The sequence below is a fragment of the Nyctereutes procyonoides genome, unplaced genomic scaffold (genome assembly GCF_905146905.1).
Source record: "Nyctereutes procyonoides isolate TBG_1078 unplaced genomic scaffold, NYPRO_anot_genome, whole genome shotgun sequence".
Lineage (NCBI taxonomy): Eukaryota > Metazoa > Chordata > Mammalia > Carnivora > Canidae > Nyctereutes > Nyctereutes procyonoides.
In genome coordinates, this window is record NW_026575125.1 from 43,050,258 (window position 1) to 43,078,170 (window position 27,913).

The 27,913-nt window shown below is 38.4% G+C and overlaps 1 protein-coding gene across 4 annotated transcripts in view; it reads left to right on the forward strand.

The window, feature by feature from the left end:
- The first annotated feature begins 7,680 nt into the window (after positions 1–7,680).
- CCNB3 (cyclin B3) overlaps positions 7,681–27,913 on the forward strand; it is a 75,022-nt gene continuing 54,789 nt past the window's right edge. For all 4 annotated transcript variants that reach the window (XR_008666221.1, XR_008666220.1, XM_055338825.1 and 1 more), the window contains exons 1-4: positions 7,681–7,810; positions 11,472–11,601; positions 14,432–14,518; positions 21,908–22,038. Coding sequence is in view for 2 of the 4 variants with exons in the window: in XM_055338825.1 (XP_055194800.1) it covers positions 11,506–11,601; positions 14,432–14,518; positions 21,908–22,038 (314 nt within the window). In the remaining 2 variants the exon portion in view is untranslated. The remainder of the gene's footprint in view (positions 7,811–11,471; positions 11,602–14,431; positions 14,519–21,907; positions 22,039–27,913) is intronic.

Consider the following 27,913-nt stretch of genomic DNA (forward strand, 5'->3'; position numbering starts at 1 on the left):
TTCTTTGTCTTTTAGTTTTCAGGAATTTATGATGTGTTTTTCTTTGAATTTCCTTGGGTTTATCCTGTTTGGATAAACATTATCCTGTTTGGGGTTTGTTTAGCTTCTTGAATATGTAGGTTTATGTCTCTCTCAAATTTGGGAAAATTTCATCCTTATTTCTTGGAATAAGTACAATCTCTGGGTAAAAGGGTTCAAACATTTAAAATTCTATAAGTATTTTCAAATAAACCTCCCAAAGATTATGGCAGTTTTTACTGCTGCTGACAGTGAATAAAGTGCTTGTTATACCCATTCCTTTTTCAATAGCAGTTATTGTTAAGCTATTAAGCCTTTGTTGATGTTTTAAACAAAAACAAGGCATTGCTATTTTAATTTGTATTTATTTTTTTTGTAAAATTGAGCATATTTTCATTTTTATCGATCGTTTTTATTTCTAAGTGTTCATTTCTTTTTTTAAAATTTATTTATGATAGTCACACACAGAGAGAGAGAGAGGCAGAGACATAGGCAGAGGGAGAAGCAGGCTCCATGCACTGGAGCCCGACGTGGGATTCGATCCCGGGTCTCCAGGATCACGCCCTGGGCCAAAGGCAGGCTCCAAACAGTTGCGCCACCCAGGGATCCCTCTAAGTGTTCATTTCTTGACAGCATTTTTGATGCATGGTTCATCTTTTTCTTGTTGATTATGAAGTTGTCTTTGTATCTTTTAGAAATTAGTCTTTTGTCATTTGTATTGCCAATGATTTTTGCCAGTTTGTTTTTAGGTTTTTAATCTTGTTTTTGTTTTTTATTTGTTTTGCTAAACACATTTTCAATTTTTAGCTATTAAAATTTACCGAAGCTTTTGCTATCTTTAATATTTTTGTTCTGTTTAGAAAAGTTTTTCCATCTGCAAGATTATAAAAGTATTCTTTTATATTTTGTATAGTATTTCCATGGTTTCATTTTCACAATTAAATCTTGGATCCATCTGGAATATATTTTCATGTAAAAGTGAAGTAGAAAAAAAATAAAAGTGAAGTAGATAATAGCAGATCTTTTCTATCGGGGGAAGGAGAAAGAAGAGTTTATGAGAATGTAGTCTGCCTGGGAGGAGGGAAATATTGGAAAGTGATAGACTATTTCCTATTTTCTATTTCCTATTTTCTCAGTATTCTCTCTAATTGCAACACAAAGGAGAGGTTAAGTCAACTGGAGCCATGAAGGTTGAGAGAAAAACAAATTTAAAAATTTTGGGAAATTTGGGATCCCTGGGTGGCGCAGCGGTTTGGCGCCTGCCTTTGGCCCAGGGCGCGATCCTGGAGACCCGGGATCGAATCCCACATCGGGCTCCCGGTGCATGGAGCCTGCTTCTCCCTCTGCCTGTGTCTCTGCCTCTCTCTCTCTCTCTCTGTGACTATCATAAGTAAATAAAGAAAATTAAAAAAAAAAAAAAGACATACAACAACAAAAAAAAATTTTGGGAAATTTATATCTTTTGCTCAATAACTTTTTGTTTTTGTGAAAATCTGGGAGGAAATAGGAAAAATGAAATGGGCTCTTTTGTAATTTTTATATTGCTGTTATTTTGATGGATAGAACTTCTCTTCTCTTGACTAAAGAAAGGCCTACAGTCCTTTATTTACCTTAGTACTGGAAGTCTTAGCTATAGAAATCAGATAAGGAAAAGAAATATAAGTCACTCAAGTTGGTAAAGAACTAAAACTGTCATTATTTGCAGATGACTTGATACTATATATAGAAAACTCTAAATATTCCACCAGAAAACTATTAGAACTAATATATCAGTAAGATTGTCAGACACAAAATTAATATACAGAAATCTGTAGCATTTCTATACACTAATAATGGAGTAGCAGAAAGGGAAATTAAGAAAAACAATCCCATTTACAATGATACCAAAAAGAATAAAATATGTAGGAATAAATTTAATCAAAAAGGTAAAAGACCTATACTGTGAAAACTATAAAACGTTGATAAAAAATTGAAGACAACACAAACAAATGGAAAGATATATCATGATGATAGGTTGGAAGAATTAATATTGTTAAAATGTCCAGGGTGCCTGGGTGGCTCAGTTGGTTAAGTGTCCAACTTGATTTCAGTTCAGGTCATGATTTCAGGGTGGTGAGACAGAGCCCTGCGTCAAGCTCCAGACTGAGTGTGGAGCCTGCTGGAGATTCTCTCTCTTTCTGTCTGCCCCTAACCGTACTAATGCTCTCTCCCTTAATAAAAAATATTGTTAAAATGTTCATAATAACCCAAGCAATCTATAGATTCAATGCAATACCTATCAAAATACCAACAGCATTTTTTACAGAACTAGAATAATCCTAAAATTTATATGGAAACACAAAAGACCCCAAATAACCAAAACAATCTTAAGGAAAAAGAACAAAGCTGGAGGTATCATGCTCCCTGATTTCAAACTATACTACAAAGCTGTAGTAATAAAAATAATATGGAACTGGCACAAAAATAGACACATAGATCAATGGAATGGGATAGAGAACCCAGAAAATAAACCCATGTTTATATGGTGAGTTAAACTATGATGAAGGAGGAAAGAATATACAATGGGGAAAAGACAGTCTTTTCAATAAATAGTATTGGAAAAATGGGACCCCTTTCTCTTATACCATATACAAAAACAAAGTATATTAAAGACCCATATGTGAGACCTGAAACTGTAAAATTCCTGAAAGAAAACATAGGCAGTAATATCTTGGGCATCAGTCTTAGAAACATATTTATGTTTCTCAGGCAAGGGAAACAAAAACAAAAATGAACTATTGGGATTGAACCAAAATAGAAAAAGTTATACGCAATGAAAGAAGAAGTTGTTGTTTTCATCAACAAAATGAAAAGGCAACCTACTGAATGGGAGAATATATTTGCAAATGTTATGTTTGATAAATAGTTAAAATCCAAAATATATAAAGAACTTATGAAACCCCACACCAAAAAAAAAACAAATAATCTAATGAAAAAATGGGCAGAGGACCTGAGTAGACATTTTTCCCATGAAGACATACAGATAGCCAACAGACACATGAAGAGATGCTGAATAACACTGATTATCAGGGAAAAGAAAATCAAAACCACAATGAAATCTCACTTGGCAATGGGTCAAAATGGCTAGTATCAAAAAAATAAACAAGTGTTGGCAAGAATGTGGAGAAAAGGGAACCCTCGTGCCATTTGTGGGAATGTAAATTGGTGCAACTACTGTGGAAAATAGTATGGAGGTTCCTCAAAAAATTAAAAATAGAAATATCATATTATCTAGTAATTCCACTACTGGGTATTTACCCAAAGTAAATGAAAACACTAATTTGAAGAGATATATTTGTGCTCCTGTTTTTATTGCAGTATTACATACAATAACCAAGATGGAAGCATATATGTATATATAACAGAATATTACTCAGCCATAAAAAAGAACAAGCTGTTGGCATTTATGACAAAATGAATGGACCTAGAGGGTGTAATGCTAAGTGAAATAAGTCAGACAAAGACACATACCATATGATTTCACTTATATATAAATCTCAAAAACAAAACAAATGAACAAACAAAAAATAGAAACAGATTCATAAAGAGAATAAATTGGTGGTTGCCAGAAGGAGGGGATGGATGAAGTAAGTGAAGGTACAAACTTCCAGTTTTAAAATAAAAAAGTTAGGGGGATCCCTGGGTGGCGCAGCGGTTTAGCGCCTGCCTTTGGCCCAGGGCGCTATCCTGGAGACCCGGGATCGAGTCCCACGTCGGGCTCCCGGTGCATGGAGCCTGCTTCTCCATCTGCCTGTGTCTCTGCCTCTCTCTCTCTCTCTCTGTTTCTCTGTGACTATCGTAAATAAATAAAAAAATTAAAAAAAATAAAATAAAAAAGTTAGGGAAATTAAAAGTACAGCACAGGGAATATAGTCAATAATATGATAACTGTGTTGTGTATTGATAAATGGTAACTACAGTTATCATGGTGATCATTGTGTAATGTATAGAATTGTCAAATCACTATATTGTACACCTGAAACTAAGATAGCATTGTATGCAACTATACTTGAATAATAAACGTTAAAGAAAATAAAGAAGACTTAAAGTGACTTGGGTTAATAATGTATTTCTTTTTTAGTGCATCCCAGTGGGGCATTTGTCCATAGTGATTACCCTCAAAAGAAGATACTAATTTGCTTAGTTAGCAAATATTTTTAATCATTTGTCAAAGAGGCAAGTATAGGGTAATGATTATGTGTCTGTTTCTGGAATCAGATTGCTTGGATTTAAATCCCAGTCCAATAACTTGCTAGCTGTGTAATCTTGGGCAAGTTACTAAACTTCTCTGTACTCCAAGTTTCTCTTCCACAAAATGGGAATATTAACACCTCATTTTATTATTGTGAGTCTCAGAACAGCATCAGACATAGAATAAGCAATTGTTAAATATGAACTATTGTTAATGCTAATAACTGGAGATAGAGCACAATTGATATGGTCCTTATAGTTATGGGCCTTGTATTCTTTTTGTTTTATTTTTTATTGTACATTTTAATTTTTAGAATTTAAAAATTGTAATTAAGATATAGTTGACATATATTAGTTTTAGGTATATGATTCGACAATTACATACATCACAAAATGCTCACCATAATAAGTGTAGTTACCATCTGTCACCATACAAAGTTATTAGAATATTATTGGCTATATTCTCTATGCTGTACTTTTCATCCTCATGACTTATTTATCTTATAGCTGGAAGTTTTTACTCCTTAATTCCCTTTATCTATCTCCCCTCACACAACTACCAATTCATTCTCTTTATTTATGAGTCTGTTTCTGTTTGTTTTTTGTTTGTTCATTTGTTATACATATATTTTTCATTTGTTATATTTTTTAGATTCCATATATAATTGAAATCATATGGTATTTGTTGTTCTCTGTAGGACTTACTTCACTTAGTGTAATACTCTTTAGGTAAGGACCTTGCATTCTTGAGTGAAAACATAGGTTAAAAAATTACAAATAGCAATAATTACTCTAAAATAAATGTAAGGGGCTGAGATAGAGTATAAAGGAACGGGAGGAGAATCCTACATTAGATAACATGGTCAGGGCAGGCCTCTGAAGAGGGGGCATTTGAGACTTGAAGCATCAGGAAAAAAAAACAAGTAATTTAAAGAATAGAGGGAAGAATGTTCCAGGCAGTGGAAATAGCATGTACAAAGATCCTGAGGAGAAGAGTTTTATTATATTCAAAGCTTTGAAAGAAGACCATTATGGCTGGAATGTAGTGAACAAGAAAGAGTGGCGTGAGAAGAGGTTAATGATGTAGGCAGGACCTTGTAGATCAGAGTAAGGAGTATGGATATTAAGTTCTGTGGGAAACCACTAAAGCATGAGAGAGATGATATAATTTTTCTTTTTTAAGATTTTATTTATTTATTCATGAGGGACACACAGAGAGAGGCAGAGACATAGGCAGAGAGAGAAGCAGGCTCCATGCAGGGAGCCTGATGTGGGACTTGATCTCCGGACTCCAGGATCATGCCTTGGGCGGAAGGCAGGCACTCAACTGCTGAGCCACCGAGGCATCCCTAATTTTTCTTTTTTTTAAAATTTTTTTATTTATTTATGATAGTCACAGAGAGAGAGAGAGAGAGAGGCAGAGACACAGGCAGAGGGAGAAGCAGGCTCCATGCACCGGGAGCCCAATGTGGGACTCGATCCCGGGTCTCCAGGATCGCGCCCTGGGCCAAAGGCAGGCGCCAAACCACTGCGCCACCCAGGGATCCCCCTAATTTTTCTTTTTAAAAAAGATTGATCTTGTATTGTATTCACATTAGAGATCAAGATTGGAAAGGGGGAGAGCAGCTTGGAGGTTCTTGACAATGGTCCAAATGAGAGACTGTGGTGGCAGTGGAGGTGGAGAGAAATGGATGGATGTAAGGTATGGTTTTAAGGTGGAATCAAAGGTCTTGCTGAAGGATAGGATATGGGAAGGTAAGGTGATAGAAGAGAGTTTGAGTCAAGGATGATACCCAAGTTTCTGGCTTAACAGGCTTGATGTGGTACAAATTTTGGAAATGGAAGATATTGGAAAAAGGATCAGGTTTGGTTAGCATTGTGAAAATGTTGAGTTTGAGGTTGTCTATCAGACATCCAAGTGGATATGTGTAGTAGTCAGTTGGATTTATGAATCTGGAGTTCAGGGTCAGTTTTTAGATGATATTTGAAGTTGTGGATCTTAGGACACCTGGGTGGCTCAGTGGTTGAGCATCTGCCTTTGGCTCAGGATGTGATCCCGGAGTTGTGGGATCAGGTCCCACGTCGGGCTCCTGCATGGAGCCTGTTTCTCCTCTCTCTGCCTATGTCTCTGGCTTTCTCTGTCTCTCATGAATAAATAAATAAATAAATAAATAAATAAATAAATAAGTAAGTAAGTAAGTAAGTAAGTAAGTAACATCTTTAAAAAAATAAAGTTGTGGATCTGGATGAGAAAACCTAGGGAGATTAAAAAGAGAAGGCCTGGGATCATGTGAAAATTCCAGCTTTTTTTTAAAGATTTTATTTATGAGAGAGAGAGAAAGAGAGAGAGAGAGAGAGAGAGAGAGAGCGAGCAGGGGGGAGAGGCAGACTCCCTGCTAAGCAGGGAGCCTGACTTGAGACTCCATCCTAGGACCCTGAGATCATGACCTGAACTGAAGGCAGAGGCTTAACCGACTGAGCCACCCAGGTGCCCCTGAATATTTCACCTTTAATGTAGAAGCTGTGAGATCCTAAAGGAAGAATGATCTGATAATAAAGGCAGGAAAGTAGTTTAGTGGTAGAGTAGCTGCTGTATATCTAGCAAGTCCTAGATTTTATGCTCGGTATCTTCATTTACTCTTAACATCTTCAGAGGACAGGGCAAGGCTATTGATTCTTAAAGTCTTTTGTCAGTTACTCATATATAGTTTTTCTAGCTCCTGGAAGAAAGCAGGTACTCAATAACTGGTGAGTGAGTGAGTGAGTGAGTGAGTGAGTGAAATGAATGAGAATATCTGAGTTGTAATACCTGCTTTGCCACAATGCAGGTTTGTGGTATCAGGCAGTTAGCAAGCTACTATTTTGTTATCTGTAAAGCAGCACTAGCAAAAGTACCTATCTTTTTGGACAGGAATTTAAACAATAAAAATTTATAGCAGTTAGCACAGAGCTAGTGGTAAATTGATGCTATTATTAGGTCTACTGCACTTATGGGTGCTTAACCATAAAATAGGGGCAATAATTTCTGCCCTGTTTCCCTCACAAGGCGATGTGTGAAGCCAGCAGTAGTTAACATTTGACTCTACAAAGGGTTATTAATATAAATATTTTAATTGGTCTGAATCTGCATTATGCAGCCACTCTCCCGCACCATCTTCCAGCAGGATTATTTAAATGAAAACACCTCTTTAAATTGACCCAGTGCTCAGCTGGTTAGTCCAGCGGGTTCAACCAATTGTACTCGAAACCACGCCCCAATGAGAAGTCTATTAGCCGCGGAGTTCAATTTAAAAACACCCAGCCCCGCCCCTCCTTCCTTAGGGGAGCACGCGCCCCAACTGTGCACGCTGATTGGCCCCTGCTGGCCAATCACCACTGCACTTCCTTCTGAGGCTGTAATTTTCAAAACTCGCTGTTCGGCAGATTGGAGCGAGCACAGGCCGGTTTGAGGAGGACACGGGTCACTACAACACGGAGCTCCGTTCATTTTCCGGGCCTCTCCTGGTCTAGGAGTGCAGAGCGTCCATGATCTTTCCTGTTCTGTCCTCAATCTTGATGTGAGGTAGGCGCCTTTGGGCTTACACTGCCCGCTCGAATGTCCGGCCCTGTTGCACGCGGGTTGATGCTTGAGCACCATTCCAGCCCCATGTTAACATACTCTTCTCTCGCCGGCGAGCACGGCATCGGCATCTCCTGCCCATGAAACCTTTGTTTTGTTCTGATGTCAGCAGTTTGTACGAAGTTGGGCAGGGAGTGTGTTTTAGAGGGTGAGATGGCAAAAGAAAGGAGACTGGGTCCTACCTTTTAGAGCGACCAGTACACGTGCCTGAATCAGAGTACATTTAAAAAACGTCTTTTCACAAGTGGAAGTGTGGAGGATCAAGTTCATCCACGGGACGTATTAAAGTCAGAGAGTGCTTACTTGCAGGATGTCTTTGGAATTACAGGTTGGATGGAGGATATGAAGGAGGATGGAAACGGGTGCTCTTTCCTTTGTTATCCCCTTTATCTGCACTGGCTCTCTTCTATACCCTACTCCAACTGCTGCAGCTCTGGCTTTCCCACTGCTCTGTGCTTTGGTCCACTTAGGATCCTAGAATGTTGGAGGTCGAAGGACCCTAGAACAGTGCTTCTTAAACTTTGAAGTGCCTACAAATCACCTGGGGATATTGTTAACTTGCACTTTTCAGATTTGGTAAGTCTAGCTGGGGTCCTAGGATTTTATTTTATTTTATTTATTTTTATTTTTTGGGGGGGGGTCCTAGGATTTTAAATTGCTAGCAGGCTTCCAGGTGATGCTAATATTGCTGGTCTGTTGACGGTGGTTTCCGGAGCTAGGGCTCTGGTCCCATTGCCTCATTTTCTTAGGTAGGGAAACAAGACCTAGAGAGGGAAAAGGGATTTGCCTAGAATCATCCAGTCAACTAGGGGCAAAGTCAGAGCTAGATCCTAGGCATCCTTTCCAGCCCAGCGCTGGTTTTGTGGACACTATGCTACATTCTCTCCCCTGTGTCATGCTGCCTGTAACCTGCTTTTATATGTAAAATGAAGTTGCTGTTGTTTCCTGTACACTGTCTTGATCTATGATGGTTTTGGAGGCTAAGCAACTGGGCTTCTAAACAAGCCAACTTGCCCTTGTTTGTGTTTTTAGCACCAGCCCTGGGATGCTCAGTGGGGTCTCTAGCACTTAATCGTGTGTATGTAGGGAAGATGGAAAGTCTGGAAGGTGGAAAGGATTTTAATTTTCTCGTCCAAGTACGGCTCCATTCTGTAGGTGGTAGAATTTGAGATGTTCTGTTGAATGTCCCTTAATGAAAGCTTGTTTTTAGTGGTGTCAATCGCCTCTCCCTTCCCAATGGCAGAGAAATTAGTTCCTTAAGTCACTTTGTGTGTCCCCCAAAGCAAGTGATTAGTGTTTAGGATAAAGAAGGTGGTGTATGAATATCATATGAAAAACCTTATTCTCTCTGAGGTTTAGTTACCTGTGATATCATCAGATGAATGTTTTTTTAGCCTGTTGAGTCCACTCTATTTTTTCTTTCCCCTTGAAAGGTAAAAGTTTCAGAACACGAGTCTTTTGTCATCCATAAAACATTGTATGAGGTGTGAATAATAACAGGAGAGTAAGTGGTTTTCGTACCATGTAGTTAAGGGTGGGTAGACCCCATTTAGCTTTATTGTTGCTTGGCTGAGTTTTGAGAGATGAGATGGAAAAGAGGTATTTAGGGGAGAAGAAGGAAAGTAAGACGGACCTCTTATTTTGAGGGCCTACCATGGGTTTGGTTTTGCCCATACAAATTTGCTTTTGAGCCATACAATGCTTCTGCAAGTAAATGGTGGTATTCCTCTATTGCAAATGAAGAAATTAAGGCTCAAAGATGCTAAGTTGTCCTGTGTAGAAATCCAGTTGTTTCCTAAAAAATCTACTCATTCTGTCTCCTTCCACTACCACATTACAGCCTTTCACTTTGGATCATAGATGGTTTTGGAGTGCTTTTGAGTATGCTTGGAGAAACGTAATGGTGTTTTAGAAAGAACCCTGGAAAGAGCTGGATGATCTCTGCTGCTTAATCATTTGTCCTGTGTAGTAAGTCACTTAACACATTAAGGCCTCTAAAATGGAAAGAATTATATTGGTACTGTGTATCCTCTGTTTTTTTTTTTTTTTTTGTGAGGACCCAACTGATAATAAAGTGTGAAGGCACATATGTTGACTTTTCCTGACAAAATGTGCAATACTTCTTCATCCAAAGCAAAACCTAAATCAGCTTTTCTCCTTTTTAAAACCCCTCAAGCTGCAGTCTTCTCCGCTTCCCCTTCTGAACAGCCTGGCCCCAGCCTAGCATTCAGCCCCTTTCTAACTCCTCCCCAATATATTCTTTATACTCCATACTCCAGGCAACTGGGGTGTCCCTGCACCTGCCATGCTCGACGTGTTCAAGCCTGATGTTCAAGCCTCTGCCTGGGCTAAGGCTTTCTTTTCCAGGAATGCTCCCCAGTCTATTTGGAAACCTCTTTGTCATTTAAGTCTAGATCATATATAACCTCCACTATAGAGCCTTCTTCCACTCCTTTCCCCAACAAGATTATTGGCTTCCCATTGTGTTTTTGTAGTACTTTGTAGTTACCTTTATTAAATCGTTTGTCACATTTTTATGTTACTGTTAGAGCTGTGCATGTGAATACTTATAAGATGCATGATTTATTTGCATTAGTATTTTCCATTGCCTGAAATATCTGGTACAGAATGGTAAGCTAAGCTTATTGCATTACCTTTAGGGTCTTTCATAGAAGAGCCTGTTCTTTTTCAAATGCATTTGAATTTGGAGATTGAATATGGGTGAGGTTGGAAGGGCAGTTTCATCTGAGTAGGAAGAGTCTCTTATAAATCCAAAAACCAGTTCCTCCTAATAATGCATTTGCTTGTGAGACACATAAGTGTATCCTAACTATTGAACACTCACAAAAAAAGAACCTTAAGGAATGTAGAACGGGGTACCCTACTGATAGGGAACAAAGATAAGACTCTCCCCAAGGCTGTAACAACGGTTAAATTTTTATGTTGAGTGATTTTCAGTAAGTTAGTTCCTTCTATTGTTATCTCATCTTTTGAATTTTTTTCCTACCAGGTGTCTCTGGAACTGGATTACAGTTTCTTCTGATTGAATGCAGTCTTTGAATACTCTGGCCTATCATGCATTAGTGTGTGTGTGTGTGCGCGCAGTGCATTCTTGCGTCTTCTCTGTAGCATCATTATAATTGCTGTGCCAGGACCCTGTGCCTTTTAAAGAATATTAACCCTTCCAGTTGGCTTCCATACTATATGATCTGTGATAGTCTTGATCTTTTTAAATGCAAAATACTCATGTGACTTGTTCCCAATGTTTCCAGGTCTAAACTAGGAGGTGGGCCACAGTTCCAGTGCCCACAGAGGATGGCAAGCATTGTGCTAGGCTTTTTAAATAGAATATCTTATTTAATTTGAACAGTATACCTACCCTACAGAGGTAGGTATACTTGTCTCCATTTTATAGATGAGATAACTGAAGCCCAGGGAGTGTATCACTTGCCCAAGGTTAATTGTGATAGAACTAAGATTTAAAGATAGACCTGCCTAACTCAAAGTATGTTTACTTCTAGATATGCTATAGAGAGATTGGGTATTAATTATGCGATGTTTCTGGTGAATGGTGTTTTTTTAAAGAGTCCCTTTCTGATTGCAGCTCTATCTTGGATAGATACTGCCAAACCTGTGAGATGCCACTGCCACTACCATCCCGAAGCTCCAAACCTGAGACTAAGAAATCTCGGTCCAGCAAAATTGTGCCCAGTGGTAATGGCCAATCCGAAAAGGTTAGAGCAAGCTGCCTCTCCCAATGGTGTCTCAAGTAGCTTCCTATGTTGAGTCAGTCCCTATTCTCACTTCTGAATCATTCTGAGTATGTGTTGTTTAACCTGAGAAATTGGGAAGGAGCAGTACCCCTTGTAGCTGAAGAAGACCAGCAAATTAGAACTTGGGTTCTAAGTGTGAACTCTCCTTTCCCATAATGCATAGCTGAAATGAAGGGTGTCCTTCACAACCTTCAAAAGCAAACAATGCTCAGCTCTTGTTAATGACGACCTCTACACTCTTAGTTTCTGGGAGATGCTCATAGTACCTTGCTGGGAGGCTGCTTAGTACATCCTGGGGAGAGTACGAAGATTAGGCCAACAAGTATGTTATGCTTTTTATAGCTGTTAAATTTGAAGAAGGGGTCCATTTTGATTTTGCTGTTTTGACCTTGTGGATAGTTTGACATTGTCATTCCAACCCTGGTTTGTTCTTTGTTCATCATCATACATATTTTAATCAGAGTTTTACTAACACTGATGAATTGTCATTAAGGGAATATTTTCTGGAGCAAACATCATTAGGCCAATTTAATTTCCTTGATTGGTTTTCTCTCAGCACAGATAAACATTTTCTAATGATTTTCATTTTTTATTTTATTAAAATGATTTTCATGGAGGTGCTAAATGTTTTTTTATATATAAATTTGGCAAGAAAGATTTGATACATTGATCAGATTTTTATCTATATCAAATTTGCTGATTAGAGCTCTGCCAGAATAAGTTTTCTTTTGTGGCAGTTATTTTTCCCAATCCAGCTTTCTTGGGGCACATTTTATAAATCTAAACTTTACTGAGTTCACTTTCACCTGTGGATTTTATTTGGGGCTGATTATTTCTACTGGTAATATTAAGTGGGAATTGGATAGCAGACAGATATTTTATTTCTTAGCTAATTTGTGAGTTTTGTGTAACCACCAAATATTATTTATCATGAACTAGATAAAAGACTAATAGTTTACTGATTTCTTAGCTTAATCAATTCAAAAATAGTGGTAATTCTTAGCTCTTTCAGGATTGTTCTGCTCTGTTAGATTGGTCTATTGTACTGATTCCAATTCTCTAAACTTCTGATCACTTACTGTGATCAGATCATATACTAATTGTTCATGATGTAGATGAACAGAGTAAATAAATGATGTGACCCTAATGCTTTGCTTCACATTATAATAACTCTGATATAAGTAGGGCAAGGTTCTTACTTCATAAAGGAAATTTGATACTTAGGAGGTTTTCACTAAAGAAAAACTGTTAGGGTGTAGAAGAGCCCTACAGTGTGATTTACCCTAACCTCTAGTCCCATAGAGATGGTATTATTCACTTGGGAGTTGGATAAGGCATGCGCAGATAAATAATACCTAGAAATAAAGCCCCCTTTGCTCCAAAATATCTACCTCACTTCCTGTCTACTATCTCTTCTTCATATATACTAACAACTAGAGGTTAATATGGATTACCAAACTCCTTTCTCAAAACACAAAATTTATATGTTGGCAAATTGAATTTAAATAAAATTAATTAAAAAACAACACCCCACAAAATTTGGGGTACCCGGACGGCTCAGCTGGTAGGGCATCTGACTCTTGATCTCAGGGTTGTGAGTTCAAACCCCATGTTGGGTGTAGAGGATACTTAAAAAATAATGATGATAAAGAAATCATGAATACGTATACTTTAAAAAAATTCAAAATTTGGGATGCCTGGGTGGCTCAGTGGTTGAGCATCTGATGCCTTTGGCTCAAGGCATGATTCCCGGGTCCCGGAATCAAGTCCCACATCAGGCTTCCTGCATGGAGCCTGCTTCTCCCTCTGCCTGTGCCTCTGCCTCTCTCTCTCTGTGTCTCTCATGAATAAATAAATAAAATCTTAAAAAAAATTCAAAATTTTCCCTATGAGGCTTAAAATCACACTATTTAAAAATATGATTTATGTACATTTATAGTTTATACAGATTTTTATTCTATTTTATTTATTTTTTTAAAGATGTATTTATTTGAGAGAGAGCATGCAAATGGGAGGAGGATCAGAGGGGGAGAGAGAGAATCCTCAAGCAAACTCCCCATTGAGGGCGGAGCCTGATGTTGGGCTTGGTCCCAGGACCCTGGGATCATGACCTGAGTTGAAATCCAGAGTTGGATGCTTAAGTGACTGAGCCACCCAGGCACCTCTATACAGACTTTTAAAAATACGTATTTTCTCATTTTATCCTCAAATAAGTTAGGTTATCATTCCAATTTTACTGATAAGAAAATTAAGGCTAAGAGAGTAAGTGATTTTTCCAAGGTTAACAGCTAGTAATAGTAAAGAGGTTATCCTGGACCAGTACCTAGATATGTGTGTTATTGTCCTTATTGGGAATGTCTTAAATACTCAACACAAGAGATACTTAAATATTTGTTAAATTATTGAACTAATTCACTTGAGAGCATCCATATTAAAGGAATGACTGGGAGAGAGGCAGGGGGTGGTCATGATAGTTGTTAATCTTGGATCAGATAACCATAAAGATGAGAGAACTAAGAGGGAAAACTAACTTTACCAAGTTATTTTGCTCATTCTAAGGGTTACACTGAAGGTCATCATCTTAGTCTTATCCCCATGATCAATGATTACCTTCTTCAGGGACTCTCTAAGCAGCAGTGAGTGCTAACATTTCCTTGTGTTATAGTTTGTTATATGCATCCCCAGTTGCTTGGAGATTCTGGAGTTTCCCCCTGAGCCCCATAGATGACCCAATAGTCCCTGAAAAGTGTTCATGATTGGATATACTCATTTACCTCTTTTACTTTTTTAGAGAGGGGAGAATTATCAAGAAAAGATATCTTCATCTTCACCTAGAAGACTATGCAAAAAAAGATCAGCTTTTGAAGATCTCACCAATGTGAGTATGCTAGTCTAATTCTCTGCTGTGGTTTTGCATAAGGTTTAGATAACCTCTTCCTTAAGGGACCTTTGTGGGTTACCAGACCCTGACCCTCTCTAGAATTTTGAGAGCAAATTTTACTTGGAATTAATGAGCCAATTTCAGATACCACAGGAGGTCTTCTATTGGCACATATCATTGGGATTAATTGGCTGAACTTTCTGGAAGCAGCAGAGTGACTATCAGATATGAAATTATAGATAAATATAAGAGCTATGGGATCTTACATTTAGATAAAGTCCAGATGTGGCTCAGCTAGTTCCCTAGGCCTTGGAGGTAAGTATCTCGATGGATTCATTGTAGTTCAAGGCACTGTTTATCAATTCTAGCACTATGAGCATTTGGTGCAGTAGTTTTTCTATTGTATATGGTTGTCCTCAGCCACAGCATCTCTGGCTCCTGGCATTAAATTCCAGCAGCAACCCATTCATAGTGACAATCAAAATGCTGCCTGATGTACAGAACCATTGAGGACCACAGTTCCGTGACCTGGTCTTCAGTTGTGGAGACTGAGAAACTCAATTTTGATGAGAATTGTTGAGTTTACTTCCAAGTTACTTCTTTTCTGGTATTATTAAGATACCAGCAAAACCCAGAATTGATAGTTAAACTGTTACTAACTGAATGTGGAATTGGGCCAAAGCACTTGGCAGGATGAGCACTGAGTGTTATGCTATATGTTGGCAAATTGAACTCCAATAAAAAGAAATAAATTTTAAAAAAGGCAAAGCAATACTGGAAGTTTTAGCTAGAGCAATCAGCCAAGAGAAATAAGTAAAAAAACATTAGAATATGACAGAAAAAAGTAAAATCATCACTATTTGCAGATGAAAAAACAAAGGAATTGGGCCAAAGGTAATTTTTGGTCTTAGATAATGATGACTACTGAGTGCTTAACATGTGCTTTGTACTATTCTAAACACTTTCTCCTGTATCAGCTCCCTTAATCTTCATTAATTTCTATAAGGTATATACCATAATTATATCTACACATTAGGACTTGCTCAATGTTGTTTTATAAGTCTGTTTCATCTAGGATAGAGAGAATCCTAGTGAACTATTCCTGCCCTCCATAATAGAGTGTCCTTCTCTGGCTACCAGAATACTTGTATCTACTAGATAATATTTTACTCCCTTGAGCAGGATTAGATAAGCATTGGTAATGTTCTGTCCTTTGGGTCTCTGCTCTTTAGATGCTGCTGTGTGACTACCTTTGTACTAACATAGTCTCTTCCCCATACAGATTACAACATATATGCTTAGGTTACAGCTTTATGAATAATTTCTGATTTGCTGTAGACTGGTTGAAAGACTCTTTCCACACAGGCCTGTAAGGTTAGATTTGTTTCCTGACTTATTTAACCATGGATCTAGAAACTTGGCTGAAATAAGGTAGCCATACAAATCGGAAACAGATACAGCTCACATTAGTGCAGCTTCCCTTGGTCCCCAGAGTCCCTGATGGAAGGAGTGGTGACATTGTGCAAAAGCAAGGTCTCATAGCATAAGAGAAATTTTTTTCCATGTCTCAGTCCTTTTTTTCCCCATGAAGTTTATATTGCCATTCAAAAAGAACAAACACAAACAAATAGGAAATATGTGCAGATATCATCCATAGCCCTCTGGTTCTCCAACTGAGTGTGATATCTGTTAGGCTACATCCTTATCCAGGGTGAGAGTGGGAAAAGCAAGGCATCTCTGAGCAGTAGCTCTGCCTCTAGCTTCCCAGAAACTTAGCCCAATTCCCTTTGGAAGTCAAGTTTATTTTATATATATATATATATATATAATTTTATATATAAATTATATATTTATATATATATTTATATTTTTATTGGAGTTTGATACCCTAAAAACTACAGAACACTTCTGAAAGAAATTGAGGAAGACACAAAGAGAGGGAAAAATATTCCATGCTCATGGATTGGAAGAATTAATAGTGTGAAAATGTCAATGCTACCCAGGGCAATTTACACATTCTATGCAATCCCTATCAAAATACCATGGACTTTCTTCAGAGAGTTGGAACAAATCATCTTAAGATTTGTGTGGAATCAGAAAAGACCCCGAATAGCCAGGGGAATATTGAAAAAGAAAACCAGAGCCAGGGGCATCACAATGCCGGATTTCAGGTTGTACGACAAAGCTGTGGTCATCAAGACAGTGTGGTACTGGCACAAAAACAGACACATAGATCAATTGAACAGAATAGAGAACCCAGAAATGGACCCTCAACTCTGTGGCCAACTAATATTCGATAAAGCAACTATCCACTGGCAAAGGGAGAGTCTGTTCAATAAATGGTGCTGGGAAAATTGGACAACCACATACAGAAAAATGAAACTAGACCATTCTCTTATACCATGCACAAAGATAAACTCAAAATGGATGAAAGATCTAAATGTGAGACAAGAATCCATCAAAATCCTAGAGAACACAGGCAACACCCTTTTTGAACTTGGCCGCAGCAACTTCTTGAATTCTAGTTTTGAAGATTCACTTTGGTAGCCTTGAATGGTCTTTGGTGTTTTCCAGAGAAATTTTAATCATTACAGTGTGCCTAAGCCATTCCTAGGATTGGGCATTTCTGCAGATGTCTGAGTTCATCTGTTTGAGCTCTGAATTTTGGGGATTCCCTATATGATTATTTGCTTTTTCCTGTCTGTATTCCTGTCAGTATACTAAGTCTTTATGTCCACATACCTGTTTTCTTTCCTCAGCATTCACTAGTGAGGTCCGGGTCTGTCAAAAGAATTGATCTGTTTTAATTTATCTGCTGTGTTTTTCTTTTCCTCTCCTTTATCATTCCAGCATGGGAAAGGCTTTTGATGTATAAGAGCTGGTTCTAAGCCAGTAGACAAGGAGATAGGAATATATCCACATTTACCTAAATGGTTTTGTGTCAGTAGGACACATTTTTCTTATTTTTTTGGAGAAATAGTTGAAAGGAAGTTCAAATTAAGGTCCCCTTGAGTTTAGATCTGAGAACATTAGTGCTTTGAACTTTCACATATGGCAAGTAGAGCGTTTCACCTCAGGTGTTGGGGTCTCCATCTCTCTCCTGCCAAGAATGCAACTCTTTTCCAATTCTGAATCTCAGTTCCATATATATAGAGGGTTTGTAAAACTTTAGGTAAGAAGATAAAATGAAAACGGTGCCAAACTATTTGAGGAGCAGAGGTGGATGGCCTGAGGGCCTAAGAAAGATATCCCTGTTGGATCGCAGTTGCTTATTATGATCTGATGATACAAAGGCATATTTTAAAATATTTCATTTGGAAATAATTTCAAGTTTACAAAAAATTGCAAAAATAAAAGTATAAATAATATACATATACTCTTCACTTAGATTAACCTGTAGTCAACATTTTATCCCATTTGCTTACATACATCATGGCTCTTTACTCCTAAGTACTTCAGTGTTTATTTCCTCAAATTGTTTTTTTTTAAAAACATTTGTTTATTTATTTTAGAGGGAGTGAGTGAGCAAGGGGAGGGACAAAAGGAGGAGAGAATCTCAAGCAGACTCCCCACTAAGCCTAGAGTCCAGTGTGGGGCTTGATCCCATGACCCTGAAATCATGACCTGAGCCAAAACCAAGAGTCAGAAGCTCAACTGACTGAGCCACTCACACCTCCCAGAGAAATTGTCACAGTACTGTTAACAACTTTATACATTTACATCGATAACAACATTTTCATGTGATTTGTTACCCATATTCCAATTTTTCCGGTTGACCTTCTAAGGTCAATGTTACAAGCATTTTTATCTTCTAGTAAACGAATATTTACTTGTCATTTCTCTAGCTGCTTTTAATATGGAACATTTCCATAGCCTGCCTTCGTTTTCTGTTGACATTACTATTTTTGAAGAATACAGTCCTACCTAGATACCCTTTTAAAAATAGAACATTCCTCATTTTGTGTTTGTCTGATGTTTCCATGTGACTAGATTGATGTTATACATTCTTGGGCTGGGATACTGTGTAGGTGATACTGGTGCTGGGATATTCTGAGATACTCTGTCCTTCTGAGAATATCACATATGGAGGCATATGATATCCATCTATCCCTCAATGGTGATATTAAATTTTGATTACCCAGTCACGGTGTTGTCTGGCTTCCCTCTGTATAATTACTGTTTATTTTTTTCCTTTTGCAACTAATAAGTGGTATGTGGGTCACACTTAAGAGCCTGCAAATAACCTGCTCTTCATCAAAATTTCCCCTAGATTTAGCATCCACTGATGATTTTTGTCTAAACTAAATCTTTATATACACATACACATATATATGTACTTAAACATACATATACATATATCTACATACACAGATGCACACACATATGTACATATACCTGTCTACTCAAAATGTATATATACATACACCTATTTAAGATCATGAATTTGCACAGCTCCCATTCCAATATGTAGGATTTTTCCTTGCATTCCCCAATCCATATTTGTATATTCCTTCTTCTACAATGAGGACATCAATACATTTACTCAATACTGTAACACATCTGAAAGGGTTTCAAAATTATTTCATCCATACCACCATAATAAACCTGTTAAAAAGAGTTCCAGATTTATTGCAATATTCTCTGCCACCCCACAAACCCATCCTGATTGAGGATGTGTATGTTGAGGGTATATAGTCCAATACTCTGTTTACTTGGATTAGTTGTTTCTTATATTTTCTTCTGTTTTCTTTCTCCCATAGGGTATGGTTATGGTATTTATTTGGAATATAATTAGGTTCAGTTTTATTTTATTTTATTTTATTTTATTAAGATTTTATTTATTTATTTATTTATTTTTTAATAAATTAATTTTTATTGGTGTTCAATTTACCAACATACAGAATAACACCCAGTGCTCATCCCGTCAAGTGTCCCCCTCAGTGCCCGTCACCCATTCACCCCCACCCCCCGCCCTCCTCCCCCTCCACCACCCCTAGTTCATTTCCCAGAGTTAGAAGTCTTTATGTTCTGTCTCCCTTTCTGATATTTCCCACACATTTCTCCTCCCTTCCCTTATATTCCCTTTCACTATTATTCATATTCCCCAAATGAATGAGAACATACACTGTTTGTCCTTCTCCGATTGACTTACTTCACTCAGCATAATACCCTCCAGTTCCATCCACGTTGAAGCAAATGGTGGGTATTTGTCATTTCTAATGGCTGAGTAATATTCCATTGTATACATAAACCACATCTTCTTTATCCATTCATCTTTCGATGGGCACCGAGGCTCCTTCCACAGTTTGGCTATTGTGGACATGGCTGCTAGAAACATCGGGGTGCAGGTGTCCCGGCGTTTCATTGCATCTGAATCTTTGGGGTAAATCCCTAACAGTGCAATTGCTGGGTCGTAGGGCAGGTCTATTTTTAATTATTTGAGGAACCTCCTGATTCTGTAGACTTTAAGTCCCTTGACTTCCCCTGGAACTGGTCTGTCCAGCTGGTCTTCTGGGGGAGGGGCCTGTTGTGCTGATTTTTAGGTGTTAGCACTTGGGGGAGCTGCTCCACCCCTGCCTGGTGCATGGCTCAGTGGCGGTTGTTTACCCCGTGAGGCCCCAGGAGCAACAGCCACATTGGTTATGGCAGCTCTGGAGCCCTGGATTCAGCCCCCGCAGGAACTACGGGGCTCTCTGTTCGCAGGGCCTGGAGGCTCCGGGGCGGGGCCGCTGGTCTGCTCAGCTGGAGCAGGAGCGTCCTAGCTGTCCGGGCCCTCCCGGCCTCTGCCTGTCCCGGGGGAGGCTGGATCCTGGGCTGTGTCCCGGCGCCCTGTGCTCCGGGGCCTGCGCTGTTAGATTCGCGCTCCCGGTCGCGCAGCCGCCGCTCTGCGGAGCCCCCGGAGCCCCTCCGAGCTGCTCCGGTCCCGCCGTGCACGCTGCAGCCCTTAGGGAGCTCGGCGCACTCTCCTGTGCGGGCAGGTGTCTGTTAGTGTCCTCAGGAGCCCGAGGGCATCCCCGCCCTCCTGGGTCCTGCTCTAACTCCCTGCGAGCCCCTTTCCGCCCGCCAGGGAAGGTTGGTGCAGCTCCTGCTTCCCCGGGACGGGGCTCTCCTGTCCTGGGGACACTCGCCCCGGCCTCAGCCCGGCTCCTCGCGGGGCTCCTCCCCCTCGGAGGCCTTTTGTTTCTTTATCCCCCCCCCCCCCCCCACCGTCTTCCTACCTTGATAGAAGCGCGAACTCTTCTCACTGTAGCATTCCAGCTGGTCTCTCTTTAAATCTCAGGCCGAATTCGTAGATTTTCAGGATGATTTGAAGGTTATCTAGGTAATTTGGTGGGGACAGGTGATTTGGGGACCCTACTCTTCCGCCATCTTGCCCCTCCTCTCTAAGATTTTATTTATTTATTCATGAGAGATACTTAGAGATAGAGAGGCAGAGACATAGGCAGAGGGAGAAGCAGGCTCCATGCAGGGAGCCTGATATGGGACTCGATCCTGGAACTCCAGGATCATGCCTGAGCCAAAGGCAGACACTTAAGCACTGAGCCACCCAGGCGTACCAGTTTCATTTTAAAGGCATTTTAAATTTATTTTTACTGGGATCCCTGGGTGGCGCAGCGGTTTAGCGCCTGCCTTTGGCCCAGGGCACTATCCTGGAGACCTGGGATCGAATCCCACAATGGGCTCCCAGTGCATGGAGCCTGCTTCTCCCTCTGCCTATGTCTCTGCCTCTTTCTCTCTCTGTGTGACTATCATAAATAAATAAAAATTAAAAAAATTATTTTTACTGATATTATTCATAATCTCAGGATCTCCTCTATTGTTTAATAGAATTAGTTAAGATTAGCATTTATGGTAGAGCTCCCCAGAGCCCCATGTTAAATAAATATCCCCTCAATGAGATGGGATAGATGTATTACAGGTAGTGTTGTGTTAGAGGTCTACCCTGAAACGCTAGCTGATCTTGGTATACCCAGGTAGCAAAGCCAGTTATATAATATTTCTCTCCCTCTGAACATTTTATGGAGTGAAAGTGGAATGTGATATTAACAAAACATCATTTTGGGTTTTGCCAGTCCTTATGCCTGACACGGAGATCAGAACTATATTCCATGTATTTTGGAAACATTTGAAGCTGCTTTTTGGCTAATATGTAGCAGTACTACTATACTGCTAGCTTCCATTGTGATTGGTTGGCACAAGTGCCACACTGGTTGTGAAATGTTTTGATTATTATTCCTTGGAACACCCAATGTGTTCATGGTGGGAATGTGAGTCAGAACTTTTCTATAGCTACTTATTAGGTAAATTGTAGTTCTCTAGATTTCCTTTCTTCCTTCTTCCCCAGCCCCTCCCCACTATTTTTATTTACTTATTTATTTTTTGCAGGCTTCTCAAAGTCAACCTGCCCAGCTCAAGAAGGAAGCCAATAAGGAGTTTGTTAAAGATGTTCCCAAGAAGATAAAAGGGAAAACACCTGCTCTTGGTTTGGCCAAAAGCAATGAGGTGAATATGGTAAGGTGAGTAAGAAGGGACTCAGAAGGTAGTGTTTTAGCTGGTAAAGGAGAGTACGTGACATCCTTTGACCTCCTTTTGTTCCACATTGAGAACATGTTTAGTGAGCCATGGTAGTGATTACCACATTAACCTCTGGGTGCTGAGTTGAACCTAGGTGTGGTTACTGAAGTATTATAGGCCTCCTCTCTCTCTTTCCATGGAATGTGCATATTGAAAGAGCTGTTGTCATTGGGAGGTTTACTCAAAGGTCTTGTGCTCATCTTTTTTCTCTTTTAGTAATTCAGTCCCTGTTTGAGCTAGTCTGTGCTTGAGATTGTGGGGGCAACTTTTCCGGGGATACTCAGCAGCTGGCTGATAGCTTGCAGTCTGCTTATCTCAGAAGCTTTTGGGAGAGGTTTGTCTCTTATTACTAGAGAGAAATTACTCTCTCTCCAGGCCAGAAACCTATGTTTTCCAGTGTTATAGGGAATTGTTCACAGGTTCTGCAAATAGATAGGAGTATTCTCATTTGGATTAGAAGAAGGATTTACCCCTAGGAAAACTTTTATTAGAAGAAGAGTTAGAGAGTGGAGTGAGTCCTTTCTATAGCCTCTCCTCATCCCAGTGGGAATTACTTTCAGGAAAAAAGAGAAGGAATTAGCAAGATAGCTATAGTAGGCTGAAGCATGGGTTCCAAAGGGTAAGAGAAAAAGGTTGGGGAATTCCAGAAAATTTTCGTGTTAGGTCCACAGGACACTTTTCTAATTACCTAGCCGAAAGAAACCAAACCAGATTAGCATTTATCCCTACTTAGTTTCTTGCTGAAATGAAATTCCTGGAATTTCTATGTGTACTTTGACTTTAAGTCCCTGTATTATTTTCTTTTGAATTTCTTTTATAATTCTGAGTTTAGCAGGGAAATCCTCACAAAATACCATAAACATTCTTGCCTTCATTCAGGGTTCAGTGGAATGGACCTTAATAATAGCACTAGAACTAGTAGCTGACATTTATCAAGAGCTTACTATAATCACACATTATTCTAAGTGGGGCTTTTTGCTAACAGCTTTATTGAGATATAATTTACACACCATACAATTCACCCATTTAATGTGTGTAGTTCAGTAGCTTTCAGTATATTTGAAGTTAATGCAACCATCACCGCAATGAATTTTAGAACATTTTCATGAATCTGAAAAACAGAACCCAACTAGCCTGTATCTTAAGCTATTTCCTCTCAATTACCCCATCCTCCCCAGCTTAGGCAATCACTAATCTACTTTCTGTTTCTATAGATTTGCCTATTCTGGACATTTCATATAAATGAAATTATACAATGTGTGATCTCATGTGTTTAGCTTTTTTCATTTAGTATAGTGTTTTCAAGGTTAATCCATATTGTTTCAGGTATCAGTACTTCATTCCTTTTTATCAACCAATAATATTCCATTGTATGAATATACCATACTTTCTTTATCTAGTCTTCAGTTGATGGATATTTGGATTGTTTCGACCTTTTGGTTATTGTGAATAGTGTGGCTATGACTTATTTTCAGTTATTTTGTATGTATACCTAGGAATAGAATTGTTGGGTCATATGGTAATTCTGTGTTGAACTCAATGAGGAACTGCCAAACTGTATCTCATAGTGGTGGCACTATTTTACATTCCTAACAGCACTGTATGAGGGTTTCCAATTTTCTACACCCTTGCCAACCCTACTATTTTTTTTTTATTACGGCTGTTCTAGTGGGTGTGAAGTGATATCTCACTGTGCTTTAGATTTGCATTTTTCTGATGACTAATGATGAGCATCTTTCATGTGCTTATTTGCCCACTTGAATACTTTTTTGAAGGAATGTCTATCAGATCCTCTGCCCATTAAAAAATTTAGTTGTTGAGCTTTTCATTATTGAGTTGTAAGAGTTCTTCATATTTTCTAGATACAAGTCCTTGATCAGATATGTAATTTGCAAATATTTCCATTATGTGAGTTGTCTTTTCATTTTCTTGTTGATATCATTTTGAGGCACAAAAGTTTTTAATTTTGATGAAGTCCAACTTGTTTTTTTGCTTTGTTGCTTATGCTTTTGGTGTCCTGAGAGACCATTGCCAGATATGAGGTTATAGAGATTTAATATTTTCTTTTCAGAGCCTTAAAGTTTTAGCTCTTAGGTTATCGATTCCTTCTGAGTTAATTTTTGTTGTTAGTGTGTGTTAGGGGTCTAACTTCATTGTTTTATATGTAGATATCCAGTTGTCCTGGCACCATTTGTTAAAAAGACTAATCTTTCTCCACCTAATTATCTTGGCATCCTTGTCAAAAATCAAATGACTATAAATGCAAGTGTTTTTTTCTGAAGTCTCAGTTTTATTCCATTGATCTACATGTCTGTCATTATGCCAATACCATATTATTTTGGTTGTTGTTGCTCTGTAGTGCATTTTGAAATTAGGAAGTATGACTCCTCCAACTTTTCCCTCTTTTTCAAGATTGTTTTGACTATTTTGGGTTCTTTGCAATTCCTTGTAAATTTTAGAATCAGCTTGTCCGTGTCCACTAATAAGCCAGCTGGAATTCTTACAGAAATTGTCTTGAACTTGTAAATCAATTTGGGGAGTATTACCATTTTAAAATTAAGTCTTCCAACCCGCAAACATGGGATATCTTTTTATTTATTTAGATCTTTAATTTCTTTCAACATTTTTGTGGTTTTCAGAATATGTTTTGTATTTCTTTTGTTAAATTTATTTCTAAGCATTTTATTCTCCTTGATGGTGTTGTAAATGGAATTGTTTTCCTAATTTCATTTTTATACCGTTCATTGCAAGGATATGGAAACATGTATGATTTTGGTATATTGATCCTTATATCATGGAACCTTGCTAAACTTGTATATTAATTCTAATAGTTTTTGTGTGGATTCCTATGATTTTCTATATATAAATCATGTCATCTAATACACATAGTTTTATTTCTTCCTTTTCAATCTGGAGGCCTTTTATTTTATTTTCTTGCCTAGTTGCCCTGGCTAGAACCTCTAGTACTATGTTGAATGGAAGTGTCAAGAGTTGGATATCCTTGTCTTCTAAGAATTGAGTGACCAACTTATTCTAGTTTTTCTAAGATTTGCCAAGTTTTAATACTGCATACCAGGAACCCTCTCAGTCACAAATAAAGACAGTTGGTCACTCTATCAAGGAAGCCTACTCTGATCACCCCAGACCTATGATATTATAGATACTCAATACCTATTTCCTATACTATTGTTTCTTAAGAGATGAATTTGGAGAGGCAAACAGGAACCAGATCACCAGGGCCTTGCAGATTATGGCAAAGAGTTTGGAATTTATTCAGAGAATTAGAGGGGCTTTGTCTTAAAGCTTCAGCAATGTTATATGACTTATATATTGCTACACTACAAATATCCCATTCCCTAAAGAAGAGTTGGATACCCTTTTCTTTTCCCTGGTTTTAGGGGGAAAGCATTAGTCTCTTACCCTTAAGTATGATATTAGCTTTGAGTTTTTCATAGATGCCCTTTATCAAGTTGAGGAATCTCCTTTCTAATCCTAGTCTATTGAGTGCTTTGTCATGAAAGGGTGTTGTACTTTTTCAAATTATTTTTCTGGATCTATTGAGATGATCATGTTGCTTTTGTTTTATATTCCATTAATATAGTTTGATATATGAGTTTTTGGATGTTAAAATAATCTTGTATTCCTGGGACAAATCCCACTTAGTCATGATGTATAATACTTTTATTTGTTGCTGGATTTGGTTTGCTAGTATTTTGTGGAGGATTTTTGCACCTGTATTTTTAAGAGATACCACATTATAATTTTCTTGTGATATCTTTGTTTGGTATCAGAGAAATATGGTTTTATAGAATGAGTTGGTAACTGTTTTTATATCTTCTATTTCTTGGGTTTCTTTATGACAAACTGGTATTAATTCTTCTTTAGAAGTTTGGTAGAATTCCCCAGCAAAACCATCTCAGCCTAGACTATTTTTCATGAGTAGTTATATATATATATATATAAACATTTATTTTTTTATTGGAGTTCAATTTGCCAATGTATAGCATAACACCCAGTGCTCATCCCATCAAGTGCCCCCCTCAGTGCCCGTCACCCAGTCACTCCCACCCCCCGCCCACCTCCCTTTCCACCACCCCTTGTTCGTTTCCCAGAGTAAGGAGTCTCTCATGTTCTATCTCCCTTTCTGATATTTCCCACTCATTTTTTCTCCTTTGCCCTTTATTCCGTTTCACTATTTTTTATATTCTCATGGGTAGTTTTTATATTAATTCAATGTTTTTAGTTATTATAGGTCTACTCAGATTTTCTGTTTTCTTTTTAAGTCAGTTTGTGTCTTCTCAGGAATTTGTCCATTTCGTCTAAGTTATCTGATTTATTGGCATGCAGTTGTTTTGAACTGTTCTTTGTTTTACATGTTTTCATTGCCTATTAATTAATCAAATCTTTACATCAACTGTATGAAGGAGGTAATATCTCCATTGTATAGGTGAAAAAAGTGAAGCACAGATAACTTGCTCAAGGTTACCCAGCCAGTAAGTGGAGGAGCCAGGATTTGAATCCAGGCAGTCCAGCTCCAGAAGGCATACTCTTTATCATAACTAGGTTATCTGAAGACAACCTTTAAAAGTTCTCATCGGGAGGGACCTGGAATCTATCTGGCTATGTGGAACCTTTCCAGGTACTTTTTTCTTAAACAGTACAGTGGTTTTTAAATTATATTCATTGAGTTGTACAGCCATCACCACTATCTAATTTTAGAACTTTTTAACACGCCCCAAAATTTTATTTTTTTATTTATTTTTATTTTTTTTAAAGATTTTATTTATTTATTCATGAGAATACACAGAGAGGAGAGAGAGAGAGAGGCAGAGACACAGGCAGAGGGAGAAGCAGGCTTCATGCAGGGAGCCCGACGAGTGACTCAATCCCGGGTCTCCAGGATCACTCCCTGGGCTGCAGGCGGCGCTAAACCGCTGAGCCACCAGGGCTGCCCACACCCCCAAAATTGAACCCATTAGTAGCCCCTTTTCATTTCCCAGTCCCCCTTTCTCTACCCCTCTTCCCTGCCCCTTTCTAGCTATAGGCAACCACCAATATGCTTTTTTTCATGGATATTTCTCTATGGGTATGCCTATTCTGGACATATCTTATAAATGCAATCATATGATATCTAGTTTGGATGCACCTACTCTTGTTCAAACTGATGATTGTATTTGCCTTCAGTTCTCATTCTGATTTCTAGTCTTCCAGTGATTTGGTCATACTAGGTTAGTCACTAATTGAATATGAAATCCTGTTCAAAACAAAAGCTTTGAATCTGACGTATGTTAAACAAATGTCTATTTTGGTCTTTTTATTCTCTTCACTGCAAAGTATCTCATGAATAGCTTAGGTTGAAGGGGATGTGGTTAGATACCACCAACATTAAGTACCAGCCCACCTTTCTTTTCTAAGACTTCATAAGCCTCTCATAAGCTTCTCTCTTATAATTCTCTCATAAGCCTTCAAGCAGTATTAATTTCAGCCTGCATTTTACCAGATGCCTGGTGGTTATAGACAAAGAAAAATGCAGCTAGTGAGGGAGACTTATATAATAGCAGATAACTCATACTCGTACAATGTGGTATTATAATAAAGACTTTGTATATAAATGAAATAATTCATATATAAGAAAGCCTAACATGGATTTCAGGAAGAATTTTTCAGAAAAGTGTGAGAACCTAGCTAGCCTAGGCCGTAGAAATTATACAGTGTACTACTTATTTGATTCACTATGGTACCCATTGATTCTTTTTACCCTTTAATCTGTCTCTTGAGGTTGAAGCCCTTTCCTCTTTTATACTTTTGGTAAATACA